We start from the raw sequence: 25,338 nt of genomic DNA, 5'->3' as shown, positions 1-25,338 counted from the left end.
ATGGTAACCCATTTTGATAGCTTCCTCTGTAAGTTTGTACTTTTGGCAGTGGAGGATTAAATTATTTGCTAGGCCCACAAGAAGCATTCGTGGGATTTGCACCCTGGTTTCCCTAGTTTTTAGCTCATCCATCTACTAGACTTAGGGTTACCAGTTTTTACTCTAGTAAAATCCAGACTCCTAGCCCCGCCCCCCTGGCTCATCCATTTCCACCCATTCTCTGCCCCATTATGCCCTAGCCCCGCCCCCGCTGCCTGCTCTCATCGGGGAGGGTATCTGCACATGCACGGATACCCTCCTGTCCAATGCTGATTTAGAAGAAGCTTTTTAAAACACGGGCAAAATGCCGGGTTCTGAAAAGTCTTCTGGACCCCAGGACATGTTGCCAAAAGGAGAATATGTCCGGGGAAATCTGGTAAGCCTAACTTAGGGCTAGATTCACTAAGCAAACCGATTGTGTACCACTCGGTTTGCACTCACTTTCCAACTCCGGCTCGATTCACTAACCTTTTTCCAGATCTCATCCGCACCCTTTCCGATCTGCGCATGCAAATGAGTAAAAAGGCATGTAAATTTCTTAACGTGTTGATTCATGAAACCATTTCGTCCAAACCGACTGGCCTTTCCATTTCAAAAAGTTACGACTGCTGAGGACCAGTCGTTTACATCCTCGCCAGCTATTTCTGCCTAGCCACTGACGCGTGCATGTTAAGAACCCCATTAAAAATATATATCTACCCCTCCAAAAATCCTAAATATATCAAAACTTTTAAATATATGTCAACCTCATGTGCATAAGTGTGAGAAATCATTTTTATTTCTTTTTTTGGAATGCGCATAGCAAGCGCGGGAGTGAATCTCGGATTTGTAATGCGCATTGCGAGAAAATTGCAGATTAACCCCGTGCTCTCCTTGCGCATTGTACATTTCAAATATCAATGCCAAATAACAAAAAAATAAAACTTTTATGGGCCAGCTATCCCTCTCCCCCCTTCCTTCCAGCTAGATTGTCGCGTCCTAAAGAGCTAGCACGTGCGTTATGTGCTTCGAAACCAACAAGGATACAGTGCGCATGCGCGTCGATCGATGTTTCAGCGCTAATAACGGCGTGTTTATGATCGGATCATTTTCATGGACAAGCTTTACTGAATTGATCAGCTACAATGACTCGGACACGGATAGGGCACGAATAGGATAGATTTCGGGACTTTAGTGAATCCTGCCCTAGGCTACTCCGATCCTAGATTCCTTCTTTCTAGTTCCCTAATCCAGAAGATTTGTTCAAAGACCATTTTAAAATCTCCAGGAACTTTCTCTCAGTCGCTCTGTTACACTGTAAGACACAGAACAACATTCAGTAACAAATCAGATTAAACCACAACTGACTAGATTCTCCCGGGCTAAGATGAACAGTATCTGTTTGTAATCTATACTGGCAGATAAGTCTGAGGGGAAGTACACTAAAACAAGAACACTTCTTAACCTTTTCCTATCGTAATAAATTTTACGTTACGCTGGTTCCAATCGTAATTATTTTAGCAAAGTTTTGTCTTATTCACCGTTATCATTTACGGCTATTGTAAACATAATGTAAATAAGTCATAAGTCTGTAAATTCAAATGTTTTGTGTTCCTGTCATGTACTGTATGTCCCATGCCATGGGACATATGATGGCAACGACATTTTTGGAATGTCCCGTCATCCGGGACACATGATAGGAATGAGGCAATATGACATCACAATCTCAGCTCTGGAATGTTGCTCTCTTTGGGGTTCCGGAATCTTGTTATTCTTGTTATGGAATGAGGCATTATGACATCACAATCTCAGCTCTGGAATGTTGCTCTCATTGGGGTTCCGGAATCTTGTTATTCTTTGAGATGCTGGAATGCTTCTACTCTTTGGCTTCTACTCTTGGAAACACATAATTGTGTTTCCAAGTCTACAAGGTGGCTCTTGGTCTGCAGCATGAAATACTCTTACCGTAGCTCTGTACCTTAATAAATGATGGCAGATAAAGACCGGTATGGTCCGTCCAGTCTGTCCAACAAGGCAGCCAGAATTGTATCTGCACCATCATGCAGGTGGCACCCATCTCTGCCCGGTTTAAAGTGTGAAGATCATTTAATTTTGATTTGCTGGTAAGGTAAGATTTGCCTCTTTGTGGATAATACCAAAATCTGCAATATAGCGGACAACTCTGATGGTGTGAATAACACGAGGAAGGACCTAGCGAAACTTGAAGAATGGTCTGAAATTTGGCAGCTAAGATTTAATGTTAAGAAATGCAAGGTCATGCATTTGGGCTACAAAAACCTGAAGGAACAATACAGTCGAGGGGGGGTGAAGAACTTTTGTGCACGACAGAAGAGCGGGACTTAGGTGTGATTGTATGTGATAATCTTAAGGTGGCCAAACAGGTTGTAAAGGTTGTGGCAAAGGCTAGAAGATGCTAGGATGCCTAGGGAGAGGTATGGCCAGTAGGAAAAAGGTGGTATTGATGTCCCTATAGAAGACCTCATTTAGAATATTCTGTACAGTTCTGGAGACTGCACCTTCAAAAAGATATAAACAGGACGGAGTCGGTCCAGAGGAAGGCTACTAAAATGATCCTTGTCATAAGGTATATAGGGAAAGACTTAAAGATCTCAATATGTATACTTTAGAGCAGGGGTGCCCAATAGGTCGATCGCGATCGACAGGTAGCTCGCCAAGGCAATCACCCAGGACTCACTTTGCCTTGGCGATCTATTGGGCCGATCAGTCTTCCTCTCCCCGACGTCAATTCTGCCGTCGGAGACGAAGTTCGGGCCAGCCAATCACTGCCTGGCTGGGTGGAACTTCCTCTCCGACGGCAGAATTGACGTCGGGGAGAGGAATGCTGGTCAGTCCGAAGCAGGGAGAGCATGAAGCGGCGTTGACGTCGGCTTCGGCTTTGGGGCCTGTTATCCATTGGTGGCGGTTTGGGTCCTGTTCCCCGATGGCAGTGGCAGTGGCTTGGGGAAGGGCAGGGAGAAAGAAAGAAAGGGGGCAGGCAGGGAGACAGAAAGAAAGAAGAGAAACAGAAAAAAAGAAAGGGGGCATGAAGAGAGAAAGAAAGAAAGGTCAGGGAGAGAGGAAGAAAAAGTTGGGGGAGGGAATGAGGTGTGGAGGAGAGGAAGCATACAGGCTGAAAGAAAGATTGGATGCACAGTCAGAAGAAGAAAGTGCAACCAGAGACTCATGAAATCACCAGACAAGGTAGGAAAAATTATTTTATTTTAAATTTAGTGATCAAAATGTGTCTGAATTTATATCTGCTGTCTATATTTTACAATATGGTCCCCTTTTACTAAACCGCAATAGTGTTTTTTAGCGCAGGGAGCCTATGAGCGTCGAGAGCAGCGCTGGGCATTCAGCGCAGCTCCCTGCGCTAAAAAATGCTATTGTGGTTTAGTAAAAAGGGAGGGGTGGGTATTTGTCTATTTTTGTATGGTTGTTACTGAGGTGACAGTGCATAGAGTCATCTGCTTTGACCTCTTTGAAAAAACCCCGGAATAGGAATGATAATTAACAATTCTATGCGTACAGTGTGCGTTGTGTTTTTTTTAAAATTTTATTGTTGGTAGATCATTTTGACTTGGTCATTTTAAAAGTAGCTCGCGAGTCAAAAAAGTGTGGGCACCCCTGCTTTAGAGGAAAGGCGGGAGAGGGGAGATATGATAGAGATGTTTAAATAACTACATGGCATAAATGTGCATGAGGCGAGTCTCTTTCATTTGAAAGGAAACTCCAGAATAAGAGGGCATAGGATGAATTTAAGAGGGGATAGGCTCAGGAGTAATCTAAGGAAATGCTTTTTTACACAGCGGGTAGTAGATGCGTGGAATAGTCTCCCGGTAGAGGTGTTGGAAACAAAGACTGTGTCTGAGTTCAAGAAAGTGTGGGACAGGCACGTGAGATCTTTAGGGAGAGGAGGAGATAGTGGATGATGTGGTTGGGCAAACTGAATGGTCCATTTGGGCCTTTTTCTTCATATCTAAGGATCATGCATGTTTATCCCACATACTTTTAAGTTCTGTCACTGCATTTGTTTCCACCATCTCCCCTGGGAGGATATTTCAGGCATCCAGCACCTTCCCCCTGAAAACGTTACTCCTAAGTCTGCTTCCCTGCAATTTCAATTTATGTCATCTAGCTCTAGAACTTCCCTTTGAAAAAAATTTGATAGTATATTAATACTTTTCAGGTATTTAAATGCCTGGATCATATGCACCCTGTCCTTCCTTTCGGCTAGGACATACTTATTCAAGTCCTCAAGACTGTTCTTATATGTCTCGTTTGGTGGAAACCCAATATCATTTTTATCATCTTCCTCTGAACCACTATGAGTCTTTTTATGTCTTTAGTGAGATATAACTGCCCAAAACTGAACATACCAGCGACTTTTGCAAGGGCATAAACATCTCCTTTCTTCTGCTGGTTATACTTATCTCTTTTCAGCCTAGCATCCTTTTAGAACATCAGATCATAAGAATTGCCTCTCCGGATCAGACCCTGGGTCCATCAAGTCCAGTGAGCTGCACACGCGGAGGCCCCGCCAGGTGTACCCTGGCATAGTTTTAGTCCCCATATCACTGTATGCTTCTCAAGGGAGATGTGCATCTAATTTACCCTTAACCGTATCACTCTATGTCACTCTTAAGGAGATGTGCATCTAGTGTACCCTTAAATCCTAGAACGGTGAATTCTGCAATTACTTCCTCTGGGAGAGCATTCCAGGTATCCACCACTCGCTGCGTGAAACAGAACTTCCTGAAATTCGTCCTGGACCTGTCCCCCCTCAGCTTCAGTCTATGTCCTCTTGTCCGTGTCACATTGGACACTGTAAATAACTGCTTTCCCTGCTCCATTTTGTTGAATCCTTTCAGTATTTTGAAAGTCTCGATCAGATCCCCTCGCAGTCTCCTCTTCTCACGGGAGAACAACCCCAGTCTCCTAAGTCGTTCCTCGTAGTTCAGGTTCTCCATACCTTTCACTAGCTTCGTTGCTCGTCTCTGCACCCTCTCTAGCAGTTTTATATCCTTCTTTAGGTATGGAGACCAATGCTGGATGCAGTATTCCAGGTGTGATCTGACCATGGCTCTGTAAAGCGGTATTATAACTTTCTCTGATCTACTTGTAATTCCCTTCTTTATCATGCCTAGCATTCTATTTGCTTTCTTCGCTGCCGCACACATTGCACCAACGGTTTCAGGGTCCTATCTATCAGTACACTCAGGTCCTTTTCCTGTTTGGTCTTTCCCAGAGTTACACCTGACATACTAGACTTGTGATCTTTATTTTTTCTGCCTAAATGCATCACTTTGCATTTTTTCACATTAAAATTCATCTGCCATTTATCTGCCCACTTCTCCAATTGATTCAAGTCACTCTGGAGTTCCTCGCTGTCCTTCTGCGATCTGATTGCCCGACATAGCTTTGTGTCATCTGCAAACTTGATGATTTCACTGGATGGCGAGATCCTAGCAAAAACGGTAGCAGAACGAGACTTGGGGGTAATCGTCAGTGAGGACATGAAGTCTGCCAATCAAGTGGAGCAGGCTTCGTCCAAGGCAAGACAAATCATGGGCTGCATACGAAGGGGTTTCGTCAGTCGTAAGGCGGAAGTCATTATGCCATTGTATAGATCCATGGTGAGGCCCCACCTGGAATACTGTGTGCAATTCTGGAGGCCGCATTATCGCAAGGATGTGCTGAGACTGGAGTCGGTGCAAAGAATGGCCACCCGGATGGTCTCAGGACTCAAGGATCTACCATACGAAAAACGGCTTGACAAATTACAGCTATACTCGCTCGAGGAGCGCAGAGAGAGGGGGGACATGATCGAGACGTTCAAGTATCTTACGGGCCGCATCGAGGCGGAGGAAGATATCTTCTTTTTCAAGGGTCCCACGACAACAAGAGGGCATCCGTTGAAAATCAGGGGCGGGAAACTACGAGGTGACACCAGGAAATTCTTTTTCACTGAAAGAGTGGTTGATCGCTGGAATAGTCTTCCACTACAGGTGATTGAGGCCAGCAGCGTGCCTGATTTTAAGGCCAAATGGGATCGGCACATGGGATCTATTCACAGGGCAAAGGTAGGGGAGGGACATTAAGGTGGGCAGACTAGATGGGCCGTGGGCCCTTATCTGCCGTCTATTTCTATGTTTCTATGTTTCTATGGATGTTCCTTCTTCCAGGTCATTTATGAAAATATTAAATAAGATTAGTATTTTAGCCCGTTACATTAACGGGTGCTAGAATATATGTCTGTCTGTCTTTATTTCTGTCTCTCTCTTTCCCTCCTGCTGTCTTTCTTTCTGTCTGTCTGTCTCCCTGGCCCACTTTGTCTGTCTGTCTTTCTGTGTCTCTCCCTGCCCCATATAGTGGTTCATATAGGTGCTAAGCCAACAAACATGCTCCCCCAAAAGTACAAACTCAGAGAATCAGCCAAAAGCAACCAGGCTACCAGTGAAGAAAGAAGCACACAAAAACAAATTCATAATAACCACCCCCCCCCCCTGTAACAGATCCCCCAGCCCTCAACACCACACCATAACAGAGTGAAGCTCCCCCAAAATCAAAAACTCCCTCTGGGGCCGGCACACCCCAACCAGCCCCACCCCCCAACCAATATACAATTTTTAAGCAAGTAGGCAAAAACTGCGCCAAATATGTACATATCCATGCCACAGCAGTATTCCCTCCCCCTCCATTTCCCTGTGCAGCAGCCACAGCAGCAGTATTCCCTATCCCTCCATTTTACTCCCCCCACACCACTTCCCTGTGCAGCTGCAGCGTTTCCCCTACCTCCCCTTTCTCTTCCCGCGGTCTGGCCGGCTCCCTTACTGCCCCCCCCCCCCTTCCCTTCCCGCGGTCTTGACAAACCTACTGATTCCAGCAGCGTGTGCAGCACTCTACACACGCTGCTTCGGGGACTTCTACTGCCCTGATTTACTCTGACACATCTCTGAGGACATCATCAGCAGGTTTGTAGTCGGGACCGCAGGAAGGGAAGTGGGGCAGTAAGGGAGGCATGTCTCTGTCTCGCTGCAGGCTTGCTGGCTCCGGCCAGCCAAAGTTCATTTTTTAGTTCAAAGCCGACGCTGCGTCTCCTCTCTCGATCCCCGCCAGAGTTGGAAGTCTTCTCCGACTCTGGTGAGGTTCGATAGAGGAGCCGCGGCGGGGGCTTTGAACAAAAAAATGAACTTTGCCTGGCCGGAGCCGGCAAGCCCGCTGTGAGACAGAAAGATGCGTGGTAAGCGCACATGCGCACTCTGCCGGCCACGGAACTACAGATCAGGCAACACGGCGTTAAGAGTGCGCATGCGCGCTTAGCATTTTAATATTATAGACGGGTCCAACTACCAAGCACTAGGGTACACCGCTAGTCACTTTTTCCCATTCTGAGAACTTCCCATTTATGCCCACTCTCTGTTTTCTGTTCTCTAGCCATTTGCCTATCCATCTTAGTATATCTCCCTCTATTCAATGGCCTTGTAATTTCCTGTGGAACCTTGTCGAATGCTTTCTGAAAGTCCAAGTATACAATATCCACCGGTTCTCCATTATCAATTTGTCTGTTCACTGTCCCAAAAAATTGAAGTAGGTTCGTCAAACATGATTTCCCTTTCCTGAAGCCATGTTGACTGGATCTCATTAAGTCATGTGTGTCTAGGTGCCGGACAATGCTATCTTTGATCAACGCCTCAAACATCTTTCCAGGGACAGACGTGAGACTCACAGGTCTGTAGTTGCCTGGCACTCCTCTCGATCCTTTTTTAAATATCGGCGTGACGTTCACTATCTTCCAGTCGTCCAGTATCTGTCCTGTTTTGATTGACAGGTTGGCAAGTTTTTGCAATAGTTCTCTGATTTCAAATTTCAGTTCTTTTAGGACTCTCGGATGAATTCCGTTCGGTCCAGGAGATTTATCACTTTTAAGTTTGTCGATCTGGTGGTAAATCTGGTCCAAGTCCACTTCTACTGTGGTGAGGCTGTCCTGTACGACTCCCTTGAACACTTTCATTGTATCAGGTATTGTTGCGATGTCTTCCTTTGTAAAGACAGACGCAAAGAAGGAATTCAGTCTGTCTGCAATTTGTTTGTCATCCTTAATGCACCCTTTTCCTCCCAGGTCGTCCAGTGGTCCCACCGCCTCCCGTGCGGGTTTTTCCCCTTTTACATATCTAAAAAAGGGCTTGAAATATTTGGCCTCTCGCGCTATTTTCTCCTAGTAGACTTTTTTGGCAAACCTTGCAGTGGCCTTGCGACATTTTTTCTGATCATCTCTATTTTTGTTCCAAGCTTCGGATGTTTTCGTGACTTTGACCACTGATGGAACGTGCTGCTAAATCTACTGTAACACTGACTGCATCATTTAAATTTGTACCTGGAAATTCAGGACCAAGTACATCCAGATTCTGGCACCTAACCCTCATTTTGATACTCCACCATCTTTATATATAGATACTGCCTTGTCTTACTAACTGGAACACTATTTGGGTGCCAGGTGTCCTGTCTGATTCTCATCTTACAATTATCCCTCCCCTTCCTATCCAAGCTACATGAACGTGCTGTTCACTGCCATTGTCTTGACTTTCTTTCATCTCAAGCTATCCTTGACCTGCTTCAATTGGACTTTCGCCCTCTTTATTCTACAGAACCTGCCCTTACAAAAATCTCCAATGATATGCTCCTGGCCAAATCCAAAGGCCTCTATTCCATCCTCATCCTTCTTGATATATCTTCAGCTTTTGACACGGTAAATCGCCACCTACTCATCGATACACTGTCCTCACTTGGATGTCAGGGCTCAGTCATTGGTTTTCATCCTATATTTCCTATCGCACCTTTAGCAAATGCTGTGGTGGATCCTCCTCTACCACCATCCTGCTGTTGGTCAGTGTACAATGAGCAACAACAGAAAAGTCCAACTTTCATGTTGGACAAAATGGTCGGTGTACATCAGGCTCTGTCCTAGGACCACTTCTGTTTTCCATCTATACATCATCCATTGGTGCTCTAATCTCCTCCCATGGCTTTCAGTATCAGCTCTACACTGACAACTCTACAGATATTCAGTCCTAGATTTCAACCTCCTTGTCTGACATCACTATCTGGATGGCTTGCTACCATCTAAAATCAAACATGTCCAAGCCTGAGTTCCTTATCTTTCCACCTAAGCTTGTCTGTCCTCTTCCCCCATTCTCTATTTCTGTGAACGACACCCTCATCCTCCCTGTCTTGTCAGCTCACAACCTTGGGGTAATCTTTGACTCATGTCTCTCCTTATCTTCACATATCCAAGAGACTGTCAAAACCTGTTGTTTCTTTATGGTATCACTACAATCAGACCCTTCCTTTCTGAATGCATTGCTAAAGACCCTCTTTCATATCCTCACCATCTCTCGCCTAGACTACTGCAACCTGCTTCTCACTGACCTTCTGCTAAACCGTCTCTCTCCCCTTCAATCTGTTCAGCACTCTGCTGCACACCTTATATTCCATCAATGTCGCTATGCCCACATTACCCCTCTCCTCAGGTCACTTCATTGGCTCCCTATCCGCTTCCACATTCAGTTCAAACTCCTTTTTCTGACCTACAAGTGTATTCACTCTGCAGCTCTTCAGTATCTCTGCTTTCTCCCCACACTTGTACCCAGGCATTCCACTCATCAAATAAGTCTCTCTTATCTGTACCCTTCGCCTCTGCAGCCAACTCCAGACTCTGTCCCTTCTACCTTGCTCCATCATAGGCCTGGAACAAACTGCTTGACTCAATATGTCAGGCTCTGTCTTTGGCAGTATTCAAACCAGACCAAAAAGGCCACTTCTTTGACGATGCTTTCAGTTCCAAACATAAGAGCCTTAAAGGACCTAGTCCGCTAGGGATACAGGACCCAATACGGTCTGCGTTTCGACAAAAAGTCTTCTTCAGGGGTCCCTGGGGGTCTTATAAAGGTGAGTACGTGGGAAACAATTGTGTGGTGAGCCGGAAGTGAGACACTGCTTGCATTTGCCCTTTCCATTTTTTTCATTTTTTTTTTATAAACTTTATTAATTTTAAAAACAATCATTTTTAAAACTTAGCAACAACGTATGCAAACAGATCTAGTAGGACATCAGGTTGCCCAATGGTACAAATTAATTTCTCAATTCCTGAATAAAAAACAAAAAAATAGTTTGAGACATTTGGAGCATCGAGATAAAACTGTACATTTCTGTATCTCGATGGCCACAAATTTGGTCTTGGAGGTTGAAATGTACAGCATCAGCATCTATGCGACAAACATGGTTATTTTTATTACATAGGATTTTTTGGACCCCAGTTCGATTACAAAAAATGGATAATTCTAATAGATGCTGGCATTGTCATATTAATATTGGGACTCTGGATCATATGTTATATTTTTGTCCACTGATACTTAATTTGTGGAGGTCAATTTGGGGACAGATACATATTATTCTTGAATCATCTATTCCTTTATCTTATGAAACCACAATTTGTGGTACGTTGTTACAGGTAAAGCCTGTTTTGGATAAATACAAGAGCCGTCTTTTATTGATCATGACAGGAATAGCCATCCCAGTGATCACGAGAAACTGGAAATGTCATGACAGACTTAACTACACATTCTGGTGGGCAAGTGTGTGTAATACATATAAATATGAAAGAATGAATGCGGAATGTTTGGGTTTTAGAAATGCATTTAATAAAATATGGAGCCCGTTGACTTCATTTGTTAACATACAATAATGGAAATGTATCTTTTCTTTCTTAGATTTCCTTACACATCCAGGGTGGGGGGAGGGGGAAAGTATTTGGAAGAGTTTAAAAATATTTAAATATAATATTGTAATAAATAATATGATTTAATATATTAATAATTGGGAGGAGGGGGAAATGGATGCTTTCTTTATTAATGTGTGTATTATGGTGTATTTTATGCAATCTGTTAAAGCTATATTAATTGTAATACACTGTCAAAGTTTGAAAATTAATAAAGAATTAAAAAAAAAAAAATTAGCAACAGCATACGCATGGTGAAAATCTGTCATTTCATAGCAACAAATGACATAATAGAAAATAATGGAGATATTATGGGAATAATTTCCAGATCGCACTGAATAACTAAAAAGCAGAGTTTGATTTCCTAATCTATTATTGATCCCAGAATGGAGGCAAAGTGGATCGTTTGCAGTATTCTCCTACCTGTGAAGAAGTTTGGTCAACGACAGACACTGTAGCAACTGGGGACAGCTCTGGCAGGTCAAAGGCCACCTCGATGTTTTCCTGTAACATAAGATTTCAAGGTTTTATGGTTTCTAAGCTGACATTTGAACTCTAAAGCAAGGACGAAACAAACAACCCCCCCCCAAAAAAAAAAAAAAAAAACCCCAGCTAGGAAAATGTGTAGCTCTGTGATCATCTAAAGTCTGCCAACCAAAGCTTAGAACTCAAGCATCTTTGAACTAAACCGTACTTAACAATGTCAGATCTGACATTAGGGAGTTTGGCTGTCAAGACGCAATGGCACTTAAAGGGATCCTGAAGTCACTTGGGGAATGGCAAACACACCTTATAAATTATTAACGTGAGAACAATTGCTAAGCCGACATGAAAGCAGACAGGGGAAGAAAAAAAAAAATCCCCCACGCTATTTAAATTCAAAGCTTAAGTCTTTCCACTGTTTTATTCAACACCCTTCAAAGTACTGAGGGTTCTGAAAGGGTCCTGGTTTTTGGGCTTATAACCACAAGACGCTGATCAAATGATGTGTGCGCTGCACATTGACTGTGAAGCATCTCTCTCCACTGTATTCGGCAGAAATAGCTAATTAGACTGACCCTTTGAATTGATCCAGTTTGAGGAAATATCATTGAAAGGTGTAGGTCATACAAGGTGATCTGACTAGCAAGAGCCACTCCATAATCATTCGTATTTTAATTTCGGCTACCCTCTGGGACACAAACTTTTGAAATATTATAATATTAGTGAATCTTAGCAAGAGGAGAAAGGAGAAATGAGAAGTGAGAATTAGGTGTGGGGAGAGTAGAGAAAGGGATGAGGAAAACGAGACTTAGCAGGGAGAACAGGAGAGGGATGGAAAGAAGAGAATGTGGAATATCAAGAATGCAGGAAAAGTGAAGGAAAAAAGGATGGGATTTGATGTACTGCCTTTCTGTGGTTACAATTACATTACATTACATTACATTAGAGATTTCTATTCCGCCATTACCTTGCGGTTCAAGGCGGATTACAAAAGATATATAAATGGGGGTTACAAAAGATATAAAGAATGGGGGTTACAATGGAAGAATTATAGACATTTCTAGCATTGTACAGAGTAGATCATTCGAAGAGAGTTGTAAAGATTCGATCCATTGTCATTTCTTTTTTTTTAAGTTCAATATTTTTATTAAAGTTTTTCAGAACAATGAATATAGAGAACAAGGAAACAAAATACACCATGATACAGAACTGAAAACAGTGTCTACGAAGAGGCAGTAATTTTCACAGGGAATACAAATAATACAAAAAGAATAGTATGTACAGTCAAGGCAGATCTTATACCCAGAGTGATATCTAATACATGTCTACAATAGGAGCCCAAGTTTTGTTAAAGGAGGTTAAGGAATTAACTTTCTCAGCAGCTACCTTTTCAAATTTAGCGTAGAGACACACCAGGTTCCACCAGAAAGCCACGTTTAGAGAAGCAGTATCTTTCCAGTTAGACAGTATAGACTTGTGAGCTAGTTGCAATAGACAGCATAGTAATCTGGATTGGTACTTATCTAAGTCATCAGGTAAGGCATAGGCACCGAAAAACACTGCAGCATAAGAGTGAGGTGATGTAATGGGTAAATATTCACAGATAAGCGCCCACACTTTGGACCAGAATTCATATACATTTGGACAGTAGTAAAACATATGAGCAAAGGTTCCAACCTCCACAGCGCAGGACCAGCATTTATTTGATAATTTGTTGCCGGTTAATGAAAGCTTATGTGGGGTCCAGTAAGCCCTATGAAGGAGGAAAAACATTTGTTGGGCCATAGCAGATGACTTGAGAGATTTTCTCGCAGAGACCCAAATCAGTTTCCATGTGAGGGGGGTGAATACAACCTGAGCAGCCTCCTCCCAGGTGGTATGAAGAGGCATGTGAGCAGGAAATTTATATTCCCGAAGGATACGGTACCAGGAGGATGCTTCTTTCTTAGCGCCGCTGTATTTCACACACCAAAGTAAAATAGAGGGAGCCAGCGGAGACAGAGAATGGGACTTCAAGTATGACGACAGACAATGACTAAGCTGGAGCCAGCGGAAGTAGTGGTCGATCGGCAGTTGGTAAGAAGAGGCGAGGCATGAAAAAGACATCAGTTTAGAGTCTACCATCACATGTTGAAAGGACCAAATGTCCTTCTTTATCCATGATTTCCACTCCATGTAACGCCCTTGGATCTTGACCTGTGGGTTGTTCCATATTGAAGAGTGGGATGTTGAATTCCAACATACATCAGCACAATTGTCTATTGCACGTAGTGCAGCACTGGTAGAGGAAAAAATCACGTTGTCAACCGTGATATGGTTAGAGGCCATAAATGATACATATTTCAGGTGATTTGCTGAGTAGAGGCTTAATTCAAGTAAGAGCCAGGCTGGCGGATATTCAGGAGGAGGTTCAATGAGCCATTTCGAACCTTGGCGAGCAAGGAACGCCATGTGGTAGTCAAGATAGCTTGGAAAGTTCACCCCGCCATGTTCTTTAGTAGTCTTGAGTTTTTTCAACGCAATGCGAGGAGGTTTCTTTTGCCATAAGAATGAAACTAATATGGATTCCAACTTAGCGTATACCTTGGTGTCTAGTAAGAATGGAATCATAGAGAGAATATAGTTGAGTTTAGGTGTCAAAATCATTTTGATGGTATCAAGTCTCCCCCACCAAGACAGTTTGAGGGGGGACCAACGTTCCGTCATAGAAGTAGCAATCTGGAACAGCAATTCTGAGTTATATGTCTGGATATCTTCCAACGATGAACCAAAGAAGACACCTAGATATCTCAGTTTATGAGAAACCGGTTGCAAGTTGAGACTCCGAAGAAAGTCAGGGTCCACCAAACCATTTAAGGGCAGGATCTCGGTTTTGGAGATATTGAGCTTGTATCCAGATATTCGAGAGTACTTATCCAATAAAAGGAAAATATGTGGCAAGGAAGTGGGGTCTGCATACAACAACACGTCATCCGCGTAAGCAGACAGCTTCGCTTGGAAATCCCCATGGCAGAATCCGCGGATGGAAGGGTCAGATCTAATAGCAATGAGTAGGGGTTCTAGTGCAAGATTGAACAGTAGTGGGGACAGCGGGCACCCCTGCCTTGTTCCACGAGTAGGCCGAAAAGTAGATGAATTGTGGTCGTTAATACGAATAAAGGTGTGAGAGTTCGTATATAGTACTTGCACCATAGAGATGAACTTGTCTGAACATCCAATCCATTTCAAAACTGTAAAAACAAAAGGCCATTCTATACGATCAAATGCCTTTTCAGCGTCCAAGGCTACAGCAACCAGAGGAGAGGATGATTTTTGAGCTTGAAGAATAATATGAGTAAACAGTCTAGTGTTGTCCGAAGAGAGACGGCCACACATGAAGCCGCTTTGATCTGGATGAATGATAGAGGGGAGAACTGATTGTAATCTGATGGCTAGGATTTTTGCAAAGATCTTCGCATCAATGTTAATCAAAGAGAGAGGGCGGTAACTTTTGACATTGAGAGGATTCTTATCTTGTTTCAATAAAACAATAATTGTTGCTTCGGTGAATGTGCCCTGAACCAAGCCAGTATCAATTAGGTGAGTATATAATTGTAGTAAGATAGGGGTAAGCAATTCTTGAAAAGCCAGGTAGAACTCCACTGTGAGGCCATCAGGCCCCGGAGCCTTCTTTTTGGCCATGGAACGTAAAGCCTCAAGAATGTGATCAGAAGTCAGTGGAGATGAGAGGCCCGTGTTTTGTTCTTCAGTTAGGGTATTGTGGGGTGTCGCATCCAAGAATGATGTTATGGAGGATAAATCCGGATCTTCAGATGTGTAGAGCGTAGTATAAAATTGGTGAAACTGCGAACATATATCAGCATTGGAAAGCCACATTGAGCCAGCGTCATCCTGAATAGCTGGTATCATAGTGCGTTCTGATTTTATTTTAACATATTCCGCTAATTGATGCCCACATTTATTAATATTGGCATAATAGTAAGCTGATTTCATGAATACATCTTTGGCCGCAGAAGAACTGAGCAGTAAGTTATATTCAAATCTCACAGACCTCATTGATTTTAACAATGTTTGGTCGTGTGGATGAGCTTTGTGAAGTTCTACCGCAGCATGTAGTTTCTTCTGGAGGACGATTTCATGTTCCAGGATTTTTTTCTTCTTGGCCGCCGCATACGAAATGATCAGACCTCTAATATAGGCCTTAAAGCAGTCCCAAGTTGTAGTCCAACTTGTTTCATCCACGGAATTAAATTCAAAAAATTCTTTGATGTGACTCTGCATGGTGGGGACGAATTGGTCGTCGGATAATAAGCAGGAGTTGAAACGCCAAACCTTACTGTTAGGTCGGACACCCATATCATTAAGGGTCAAGGTGATAGGAGCATGGTCCGACACTGCTATCTCTCCTATGTTGGCAGAGTCTACCTTGGCCATCAAGTTATAGCTAAGTAGAAAGAAGTCTATGCGCGAGTAGGAGGCGTGTGGGGCAGAGTAAAATGTATAGTCCAAATCGTCGGAATGTAGAGTTCTCCACGGGTCGCCAAGTTTCAGATGCGCCATCAGTTCTTGCAGCTTGAACCAAGACCTTGATTTACGGTAGGGAACAGTCGATTTCCTATCAATGAGAGGGTTCAAAATCATGTTAAAATCGCCCCCCAGTATGTAGTGGGAGCCACATGTAGAAGTAATCATATCAGCAATATCGTCAAAAAATGGCGGATAATCTACATTCGGTGCATAAATATTAACAACACTTATCGGAAAATTATTGATGACCATATGTGTAGCCAACCATCTTCCCCCAGAATCGCTAGTATGAGAAGTGATAACAAGATCAGAGCGTCTCTTCAAAAAGGTGACCACCCCACCTTTTTTATGTACTGCAGCAGAGAATAGTACTGGGTAAAATCCCTTCAAAGTCAGTTTGGTGGATTCAATGGCAGAGAGGTGGGTCTCTTGTAGCAGTATAATATCTGGGGAAAAGTTTGCAATGTACTTCAAGATCTTGGTTCTCTTTACAGGGTTATTAAGACCTTTAACATTGAGGGATAAACACATTATAGACATGAGAGATCAGGATGAGATTCAATAGGCATAGTAAATACAATGCACAAATCAATGTGAATGCTTGCATACAATTGTACGACATCAAAGAGAAAGCCCTGTGACATAGAAATGAAAAACTGTACATATTCTGTATCAATGTGGAAAGTTAGCAAACGAGCTAACATAGCCTATGGGTAAGTGAGTGGCACAGGCAACCAGCGAACCCGCTACCAGAGAATGAAAACAGATATGAGAAAGTAAACATCACCATGTAAAACCAGGTAAAATCTTGGCTAGGGATGGCACAAGTCAGGTACTGAACTATCTAATAGATACCATACGTAATGCATCAGGATCACAGTTCAGGTCTTGTCAATGGAGGAAGGCTGCACGGTCTCAAGGAACTCAGCCAGGACGGCGGGATCGGTATAGTCTGTGGTTTTGTTGTTGTAGGTGACCCTCATGCGAGCTGGAAAAAGAACTCCAAATTTTGCACCAATGTCTTTCAATTTTGGTCTGTATGCCAGGAATTGCTTGCGTCTCTTAGCAGTCTCCTTAGCCAAATCAGGAACAAAAAGAAGTTTAGAGCCTTCAAACATAATCGGGCCATGAATTTTTGCATGTTGCATGATCAGCATGGTCTGGCTGTGGCGCAGCATGGTGACCACTATTGGTCTGGGAAACCTGGAAGACTGATGGCGCTGATGCGGCACGCGGTATGCACTGTCAAATTCTAGCTTGGGAGCATCAGTAAGCTTAAGGAGCTGCGGTAGTAAAGCGCTCAGAAATTCCACAATGTCGCAAGCCTCCCTCCCTTCAGCCAGACCAAGCAAACGGAAGCCATTCCGCCGGGCCTTGTTTTCAGCGTCTTCCAACGCACGTTCTAATACGGCAACACGTGCTGACTGCCGACGGAGAGATTTCAGAGATTCGTCAGTCGCAGCAGATTTCGCTTCCAGGGTATCAATACGAGCAAGTACCTTGGTAAATTCTCCTTTTAAATTGTTAAGGTCTTCTTTTATGTCAGAAACATCCTGTTTTGTGTCGGTGAGGAGCTCTCTGATACCGCGGAGCTCTGCCAATATGGCCGACATTTCGTCGTCCGATCTCCCTGCAGCCTGCTTGTGCGGCGAGGCCGGTTCAGCGTTCTTACGCTTTCCCGGTTTGGACGCGGACATATTAGTGAGGCGCTGAGCCAAGTATTTATAATAACTTACAGCTTTAAGTGAGGTTTTTTCGAGGCTCAAACGTGCAGGTCTCCGGAGCTGATTCGCTAGGCTGCTCACTAGCGCCCCCTGATCCATTGTCATTTCTAGAGTTGTTGAGAGTAAGTGTTGTTAAGAGTAAGAGATTTTAAGAGTAGGTGTGGTTAGGACTGTTTCAGGGCTTTCTTGAAGAGTATAGTTTTTATTTCTTTTCTGAAAATCTTGTAGTCTGGGGTGGTTAACAGTAGGTTGGAGATTTGGTTATCCAGTTTTGCAGCTTGAGTGGCTAGGAGGCCATCGTATTGTTTTGACCGTTTTACTTCCTTGATCGGGGGAGGTGTGAAAGGGGAGTGCGTTTTTCTATGTCTGGTTGAGGTTGCTTGGATGAGGCGATTGTTTAGGTAGGCTGGGCTGTTTCCGTTTAGGGTTTTGAATATCATGCAGTAGAATTTAAATAATATTCTTTCTTGGATTGGTAGCCAGTGTGAGTTGATGTAGGCCTCAGTGATATGATCATGTTTCCTCAGTGAGTAGATGAGTCTCAGAGCAGTATTTTGGATTGTTTGTAGTTGCTTGGTCATCGTGGCAGGGCAGGGGAGGTAGAGGATGTTGCAGTAGTCTAGCAATCCTAGGATTAGGGATTGCACTATGAGCTGGAATTGTGTTCTTTCAAAGAATTTCCGGACTTGTCTCAGGTTTCTCATTATTGCGAAGGATTTCTGTATGGTTTTATTTATTTGCAGTTGCATAGTACAGCCTCTGTCTATTGTCACTCCTAGTAGTTTTATGGTGGTTTGGATTGGATAGTTGATTGAGTTAAGTTCTAAATTGGTTATAGTTGGGACTTTGTCATTTTCGAGGAGGATGAATTTAGTTTTATCTGGGTTGAGTTTCAGTTTGTGTTCTTTCATCCAGGTCGTAACTGTTTCTATTGTTCGGTGTATTATGTTTGTCATGGTGGTCTTTGGCTGATCATATGGTATGAAGATGGTGATATCATCCGCATAACTATAGGTGGTAATGCCTAGGTTATCCAGGTATGCCCCGAGAGAGGCAGTGTATAGGTTGAAGAGAGTAGGGGATAGTGGGGATCCCTGTGGTACGCCGCAAGGGTTTGACCAAGGATCTGATTTTTCTTTGTTTGATTTTACTCTGTAGGTTCTGGATTTTAGGAAGCCTTCAAACCAAAAATATACTGTATCTGAGATACCTATTGCATCCAAGATTTGGAGAAGGATGTTATGATCAACTAGGTCAAATGCTGCAGTCAGGTCCAGTTGTATGAGAAGCATTTTTTTTCCTGTGCTGAGGTGTTGTCTAGCTGTGTCCATAAGGGAGCCCAGGAGTGTCTCTGTGCTGAATCCTGATTGCATGGGGTGGAGTAGGTTATGGTCATCTAGATAGTTTGTGAGGAGTTTGGCTACTAGGCCTTCTGTAATTTTGACATATAGCGGTATAGAGGCAATGGGTCTGAAGTTGGATGGTTGGTCCGTTGGTCCTTTTGGGTCTTTTTGAATTGGGGTGATGATGATTTCGCTGAGGTCAATAGGGAAAAAGCCATCTGTGAGTGTAGTTTGTATCCATTGCAGAAGTAGAGTACGGAATTTTACACTGGAGGTGGTAAGGAGATATGCTGGGCAGTGGTTGAGGTCACAGGAGGCGTGGCTGTATTTTTTGTAGAGTTTATTGAATTCGGACCATTGTAATTTGGGGAATTGAGACCATGTTCTGTCCGCTGCAGTAGATTCTTTATCCGTGGGTTGAGTTGTGATTTCGTTTAGGTGGGATGGGGTAAAGTTGAGGGTGGCTCTGGAGTTAGTGATTTTGTTCTTGAAATAATCTGCTAGGAGGGTGGCTGAGGGGGGTGGGTTGTTGCTAGTGGTCGTGTAGGGTTTGGTGTCAGTTAGGTCTTTTAATATTTGGAATAGTTTTTGGTATCTTGGGTTTCTGTGCCTATAAGGTTTGTGTAGTGAGTTTTTCTCTTGTCTTTTAGTAGGATTTTATATTGTTTGTTAATTTTTTTCCAGACGGTTTTCGTTTGATCTAGGTTTGTTTTTCTCCATTTTCTTTCTAATCTTCTGCATTGTCTTTTAAGTTGGAGCAGATCGTTGTCAAACCATTGGTCTGATCTTCTACTGGTTCTAGTTTTGGTTTGTAGTGGGACTAGTTCGTCCTGGATGTTGGTGGCTAGAATATTCCAGTGAGTGATGAAGTCTTTTGGGTCGCAGTCCTGGAGTTTTTCATCTATTTTTGTCCAGAATACAGTTGGCTCGATATGTTTGCGTGAGGTGTATGTTATTTTTGGGGATTTAGGTGTGGTTTTGTTCTTGGTCCAGTTAATGCTGAAATTGTAAGTGTAGTGGTCTGACCAGAGGGATGGGGACCAGGTTCCATTGAGTGTTTGAATTACTGGGGTGATTGTTTGGTGGGTCATGAAGGCTGCAATGTCAAGTTGATGTCCTTTATCATGAGTGGTTTGTGGGTCTAGGATTTGGAAGGATAAGGCATTGAGAAATGCTAGACAGTTTTTTGCTGGTGTGGATTTTGGGTCTTCTAGGTGGAGGTTTAGGTCTCCTAGGATAAGGTTATATTCTGCTGTTAAGGAGTTTTGGTAGATGAAGTTTTCAAATTCAGGTCTTGCTGTGGTCCAGTTACCCGGTGTTATGTAACAGAGCATGCAGGTTAGTGAGTTTTTTAGTGTGGAGCTTGTGAGATGACAGGCAAGGAAGTCCATTTGTGTGGTGGATGTTTTTTCTTGTATATTTAGGGTTAGGGAGTCTTTGAATATTATTGCTAGTCCTCCTCCTCTTTTTTTCTCTCTGCAGGTCACTGTTATTTTGTACCCCTGCGGGCATACCTCTGTTATTCTGGGGTCTGCGTCTGAGGTTAACCAGGTTTCTGTGAGGAAGAGACAGTCTAGGTTTTCGGTTTTTATCCAATTTTTTATATGTTCTGTTTTAGATCCTAAGGCTCTGATGTTTACGTAGGCACAAGTTAGAGTAGTGATTTCTTTTTGATTCTTGTGGGTCGTTTCAGGGTAGATGAGTGTTTTAGGAGGAGGTTGAGGTTTGGTCTTGGGAAGAGTTGTTCTTTTTCTCCAGGTTATGGTGATGGGATGTTGGGTGCTGGTCTGGTGGTTCGAGTTTCTTGTTAAAAGGGTTCTCCTGTTGTGGAGTTGGAAATTGGTTACAGAGGAGCTTGTGGGTGTGGTGTATAAGTTGTTTGCTACTACTTTCCAGCTGGTGATGAGGAGGATTATTATTAGGGTGGCTTGAGTATGTGTTTGTGGGGATAGCTTCATCTTTGGTGGCAGTGGGTGGGGGTCTGGACTGGTTCTGAAAGCCGTTTGTCCTGTTGTTATTGGTGAGGGAGATAGATCTTGCTGTTTTGTGGTAGATGGGTTTTGCTATATGTCTGATCAAATGATTGACCTGTTCGGGACTTCGGGGGGCGGAATTGGACTTCCACGCGGCCGATGTTCCTACCCTGCGGCAGGCGATCAGTTGTTTTTTTTGTTTGTGTTTTTTTTTTTCGTTGGGGCAGCTCCCGGTTTCAGTGGTGCTGCCCTGAAGAGAAGAGCTGTGTGAGCTGCTCTGCAGGGGGCTTCGGGAGGTGGAGCTGGACTCCCACGCGGCCCGAAGTTCCTTCCTGCGGCAGGAGAACAGTTTTTTCATTGGGGCAGCTCCCGGTTTCAGTGGGGCTGCCCTGAAGAGAAGAGCTGTGTGAGCTGCTCTGCAGGGGGCTTGCAAGTGCATATTATGTCCCCTTCTACTAAGCAATAGCGAGTGTCGCGTGGCAACTGCACCGAAGCCCATAGGGATTTAAAGGGCTTCGGTACAGCTATTGCGCTAGCCCATGCTAGTAAAAGGGGGCCTATGTTATTTTGTACCTGGGGGAATGAAGGGTTAAGTGACTTAAAGAAAAACAAAGGAGGGAGACCTTCTGGTGCTGAATCTTTTTAGTCACTCAAGATCCGACACGTACGTGTTTCGGCCGTGAGGCCTGCCTCAGGGGTCTTTTCCTCAATGTAGACTACTTTCTGTGATTGTCCTCTTACAATATGCAAACAATATCCGATTCAACAATGAGTGACTCAATAAGATGTTTTGTTTTGTTGGTTTTTTTTAAATCAAGCCGCTGTATGCAGGAGCAGTGTCTTGTCATTTGATCCAGTAGAGTAGAGACAAGACACTGCTCCTGCATACAGCAGCTTGGTTTAAAAAGAAACAACAAAACAAAACATCTTATTGAGTCACTCATCGTTGAATCGGATATTGTTTGCATATTGTAAGAGGACAATCACAGAAAGTAGTCTACATTGAGGAAAAGATCCCTGAGGCAGGCCTCACGGCCGAAACACGTATGTGTCGGGTCTTGAGTGAATAAAAAGATTGAGCACCACAAGGTCTCCCCCCCCCCCCCTTTGCTCTACCTTGAGGAGGTAGGATCTCCTGTTTGGGTGTGTGGGTTAAGTGACTTATCCAAGGTCACATGGAGCTGCAGTGGGAATCTAACCCAGTTCCCCTGGTTCACAGGCCACTGTACTAACAATTAGGCTATGCCTTATGGGATGGAAATAGGTGATAAAGGGAATAATCAGGGGTAGGGGAAGAGGGGGAGATATCTGGGATCTGGGGGAGGAGTAGGAAAAATGATGAGGGACTTTGAGATCATGAGAGCGTTCTGGTTAGGATAAAAGGGAGTTTGCCTTACAAGTCTCTGGCCTTGCTCAGCTCCACCCTAGTGGACTAACTACACCACCACTGTATGAGCCTGACATGAAGTTGGGGGGGGGGGCTTGCCCACCCATGGCTATGCCACTGATATATACACATAGAGTTACCAGATTTCCTCATAAAAAAGAGAACATATGGCCCCACTCCATTTTACTCCCCAGTCATACCCTATTCCGCTCTCAGCCCCACCCCCTCACATGAACCTTGTCTCTTCTTCCCTGAGTTATGGACCATGTCTGAAAACCCTCCAGACGTGGCCCCAAGCTCAAGGCTCTCCAAAACCTGGACAAACTGCCAGGTTTTGGAAATCCATCCGGGCACCCGGACAGTCCTCCAAAAAGAGGTCATATCCAGGTTTTCCCAGACATCTGGTAATCCTATATAAACCCACACACCCCTTTACATACATACATATATGCATCCCAGTCAATTCCCATCCTCTCTTTGACACACATACTCCCACTAAGCATTATAACGCTTCCACACATGAAAAGCGAGGCCTTCACCTCCCGATATCTTTCCAGTTCTGAAACAAATGTTCTCTTGTAGAAGAGAGCTTGCAGTCGCTCTTGCATGTAATTATGGCACAGCTCTTCAAACGTTGCGGCCCGATCCTTCTTCTGGTGCCGGGGATTCTGGAAGCCAGGCGTGTCCATCACCATGATGGAAGCCAAAGAGAGATGATTGGATGAAAATGACCTGAGGAGAAAATACATTGGAAGACATCTTGTTACCATCCTCCAAGTCGCATACATCTCTTATGTGGCATTAAGTTATCGTTGCTTCTTTTTCCATTGTCTTCCTATGTTACATGCTTTTATTCACCCAAAGTCCCAGTGTAAGGCCACGTTAGCACCACCAAGGAGGAGGAAGGGAAGGGAGATGGACTACAAGGGGCAGAAAGGAGGAAGGGAGAGAGGAATGTTACACTTGGTGGGGGGGGAGAAGAGATGACTAAAGGAAGGGAGAGATACAAGACCAGGGAACGGAAGGGAAGGAGGTGGAGTCTGGTAGTGCTATAGAAATAATAACATTAGTACATTCCTCCCTCCGTGTTCGCGGTGGTTAGGGGCGGGACATAACGGCGAATACGGAAAAACCACGAATAACTTTTTATATGTTATTCGCGGGGGGGTTTAACAGCCACCGTTATTATTATTGAAACCATGAATAACAAACAATGGTCATATTCACGATTTTTACCCATCTCACTCAGTCCTCAACTCCCTCCCTCTCAACATCCCTAAGATACTGGCAAGCAGCGATTTTCAGTCTGATAGCAAGCAAGCAGCGATTTTCTCTGTGCATGCTGAGAAGCAGCCATTTTCTGAGTAAAAGCTGGTAAGCGCCAAACTTTTTTATCGGTACAGGTACTTTTCTCATGATGTAATTTTGAGGGGGAGGAGTCAGCATGCGAAAAATCGCGAATAAGCAAAACCATGAGTGCTGAAACCGCGAATACGGAGGGAGAAGTGTAGTAGTAGTAGAGAAAGATGCCAGTACCTCAGCAAGGGAGAAAACATGTGGAAAACTAGTTTCAAGTTTTTTAAAAACTGGCTGTCCACAGGGGATGTACATTCATGAGCATGCATTTAGTACGTATGAGCACTCAAAATCTTTTCTTTAATAATCTTTATTTAACCATACCAAAGAACAGAAAACAGCATCTTTGCCGCTAAGAAATACATTACATAATGAAATGCAAAAAAAAAAAAAAATAGGAAGCAAAATATATACTCCAAACATTTCAAAACACAATTTAAAAAAAAACCAACTATCAAGAGAGAAAGTTAGGGAAGGGGTAAAACGAGGACCTCACGGACCTTACGGATCTAAAACCGCACATCCTTAAAAATCCGAGGTCCGTGTATTGACAATCCGCCTTCGCTTTCCCTGCAGCTCAGCTCAGGCCCCCGGCTCCCTCGCGGACCTCACGGATCTGAACTGCAGGTCACATCCTTAAAAATCCGAGATCCGCGCCACTTTTAGTCTCTGGTTCTGACAGAGCTCTATGACAATTTAACTCTGACGGATCCTAGCATAGGGAGGGAAAAGCATTAGGATCCGTCAGAGTTAAATTGTCATAGAGCTCTGTCAGAGCCAGAGACTAAAAGTGGCAGGGACCTCAAAAGTAGCACGGACCTCGGATTTTTAAGGATGTGACGTGCAGTTCAGATCCTTGAGGTCTGCGAGGGAGCCAGGGGCCTGAGCTGAGCTGCAGGGAAAGCGAAGGCGGACTTGTCAATGCACGGACCTCGGAATTTTAAGGACGTGCGGTTTTAGATCCGCGAGGTCCATAAGGTCCGTGAGGTCCGCGTTTTACCCCTTCCCAGAAAGTTATGCTATCCATGTGTCAGCTATTGCTCCAAAAACATAAAGAAGTGAAACGGCAAAACTCCTAGGGAAGATTTTCTGAGTTATTCATAATCTATCCCAGTTTGGAGTCCGATTACCTAGAGATCAAAGCAGTAGTGGGGGAGAGTGTGGCTCAGTGGTTAAAGCTATAGCCTCAGCACCATGAGGTTGGGGATTCAAACCCACACTGCTCTTTGTGACCCTGGGCACGTCACTTAATCCCCCACCACCATCCTCCCCCCGTTGCCCCAGGTACATTAGATAGATTGTGAGCCCAGAAGGGAAAAATGCTTGAGTACCTGAATAAATTCATGTAAACCGTTCTGAGCTCCCCTGGGAGAGCGGTAAAGAAAATTGAATAAATAAATAGTGTGAAAGTTCCCTCCTCCTGATGTAGCAACTGGTGAAACAAATGGCTGTTAAGGGGCAGGAAGGGAAATTGACCGAAAGGGGGGGGCATGGTTGCTGGACCTGCAGGGTGAAGGGCATTGGAGGGGAGATGGATGATTGCTGGACCCATAGGAGGGTAGAGAAAGTGACCCAGAGCAGAAAGGAGGGTGGGAAAGGAGGAACAGATGCTGGACCTACAAGTGGGGGTGGATTAGAGGGAAGAGAGTGACTCAGACCATAAAAAGGGAGGTGGGAAGGGAGACAAAACTTTTTATAGTAACTCTCAAGCAACCAGAAACTGCAGTAA

At 43.9% G+C, this 25,338-nt stretch overlaps 1 protein-coding gene across 2 annotated transcripts in view; it reads right to left on the bottom strand.

Annotated features, from left to right (window-relative positions):
• MYO18B (myosin XVIIIB) overlaps nucleotides 1-25,338 on the bottom strand; it is a 565,740-nt gene that overhangs the window by 342,593 nt on the left and 197,809 nt on the right. For both annotated transcript variants that reach the window (XM_033955841.1, XM_033955842.1), the window contains 2 exons: nucleotides 22,793-22,985; nucleotides 11,240-11,320 (listed from right to left, as the gene is read on the bottom strand). In XM_033955841.1, coding sequence (XP_033811732.1) covers nucleotides 11,240-11,320; nucleotides 22,793-22,985 — 274 coding nt within the window. The remainder of the gene's footprint in view (nucleotides 1-11,239; nucleotides 11,321-22,792; nucleotides 22,986-25,338) is intronic.

Source organism: Geotrypetes seraphini, chromosome 8, assembly GCF_902459505.1.
Source record: "Geotrypetes seraphini chromosome 8, aGeoSer1.1, whole genome shotgun sequence".
Lineage (NCBI taxonomy): Eukaryota > Metazoa > Chordata > Amphibia > Gymnophiona > Dermophiidae > Geotrypetes > Geotrypetes seraphini.
The sequence above is the reverse complement of the archived record's forward strand: the minus strand, read 5'-3'. Positions and strand labels throughout refer to the sequence as shown.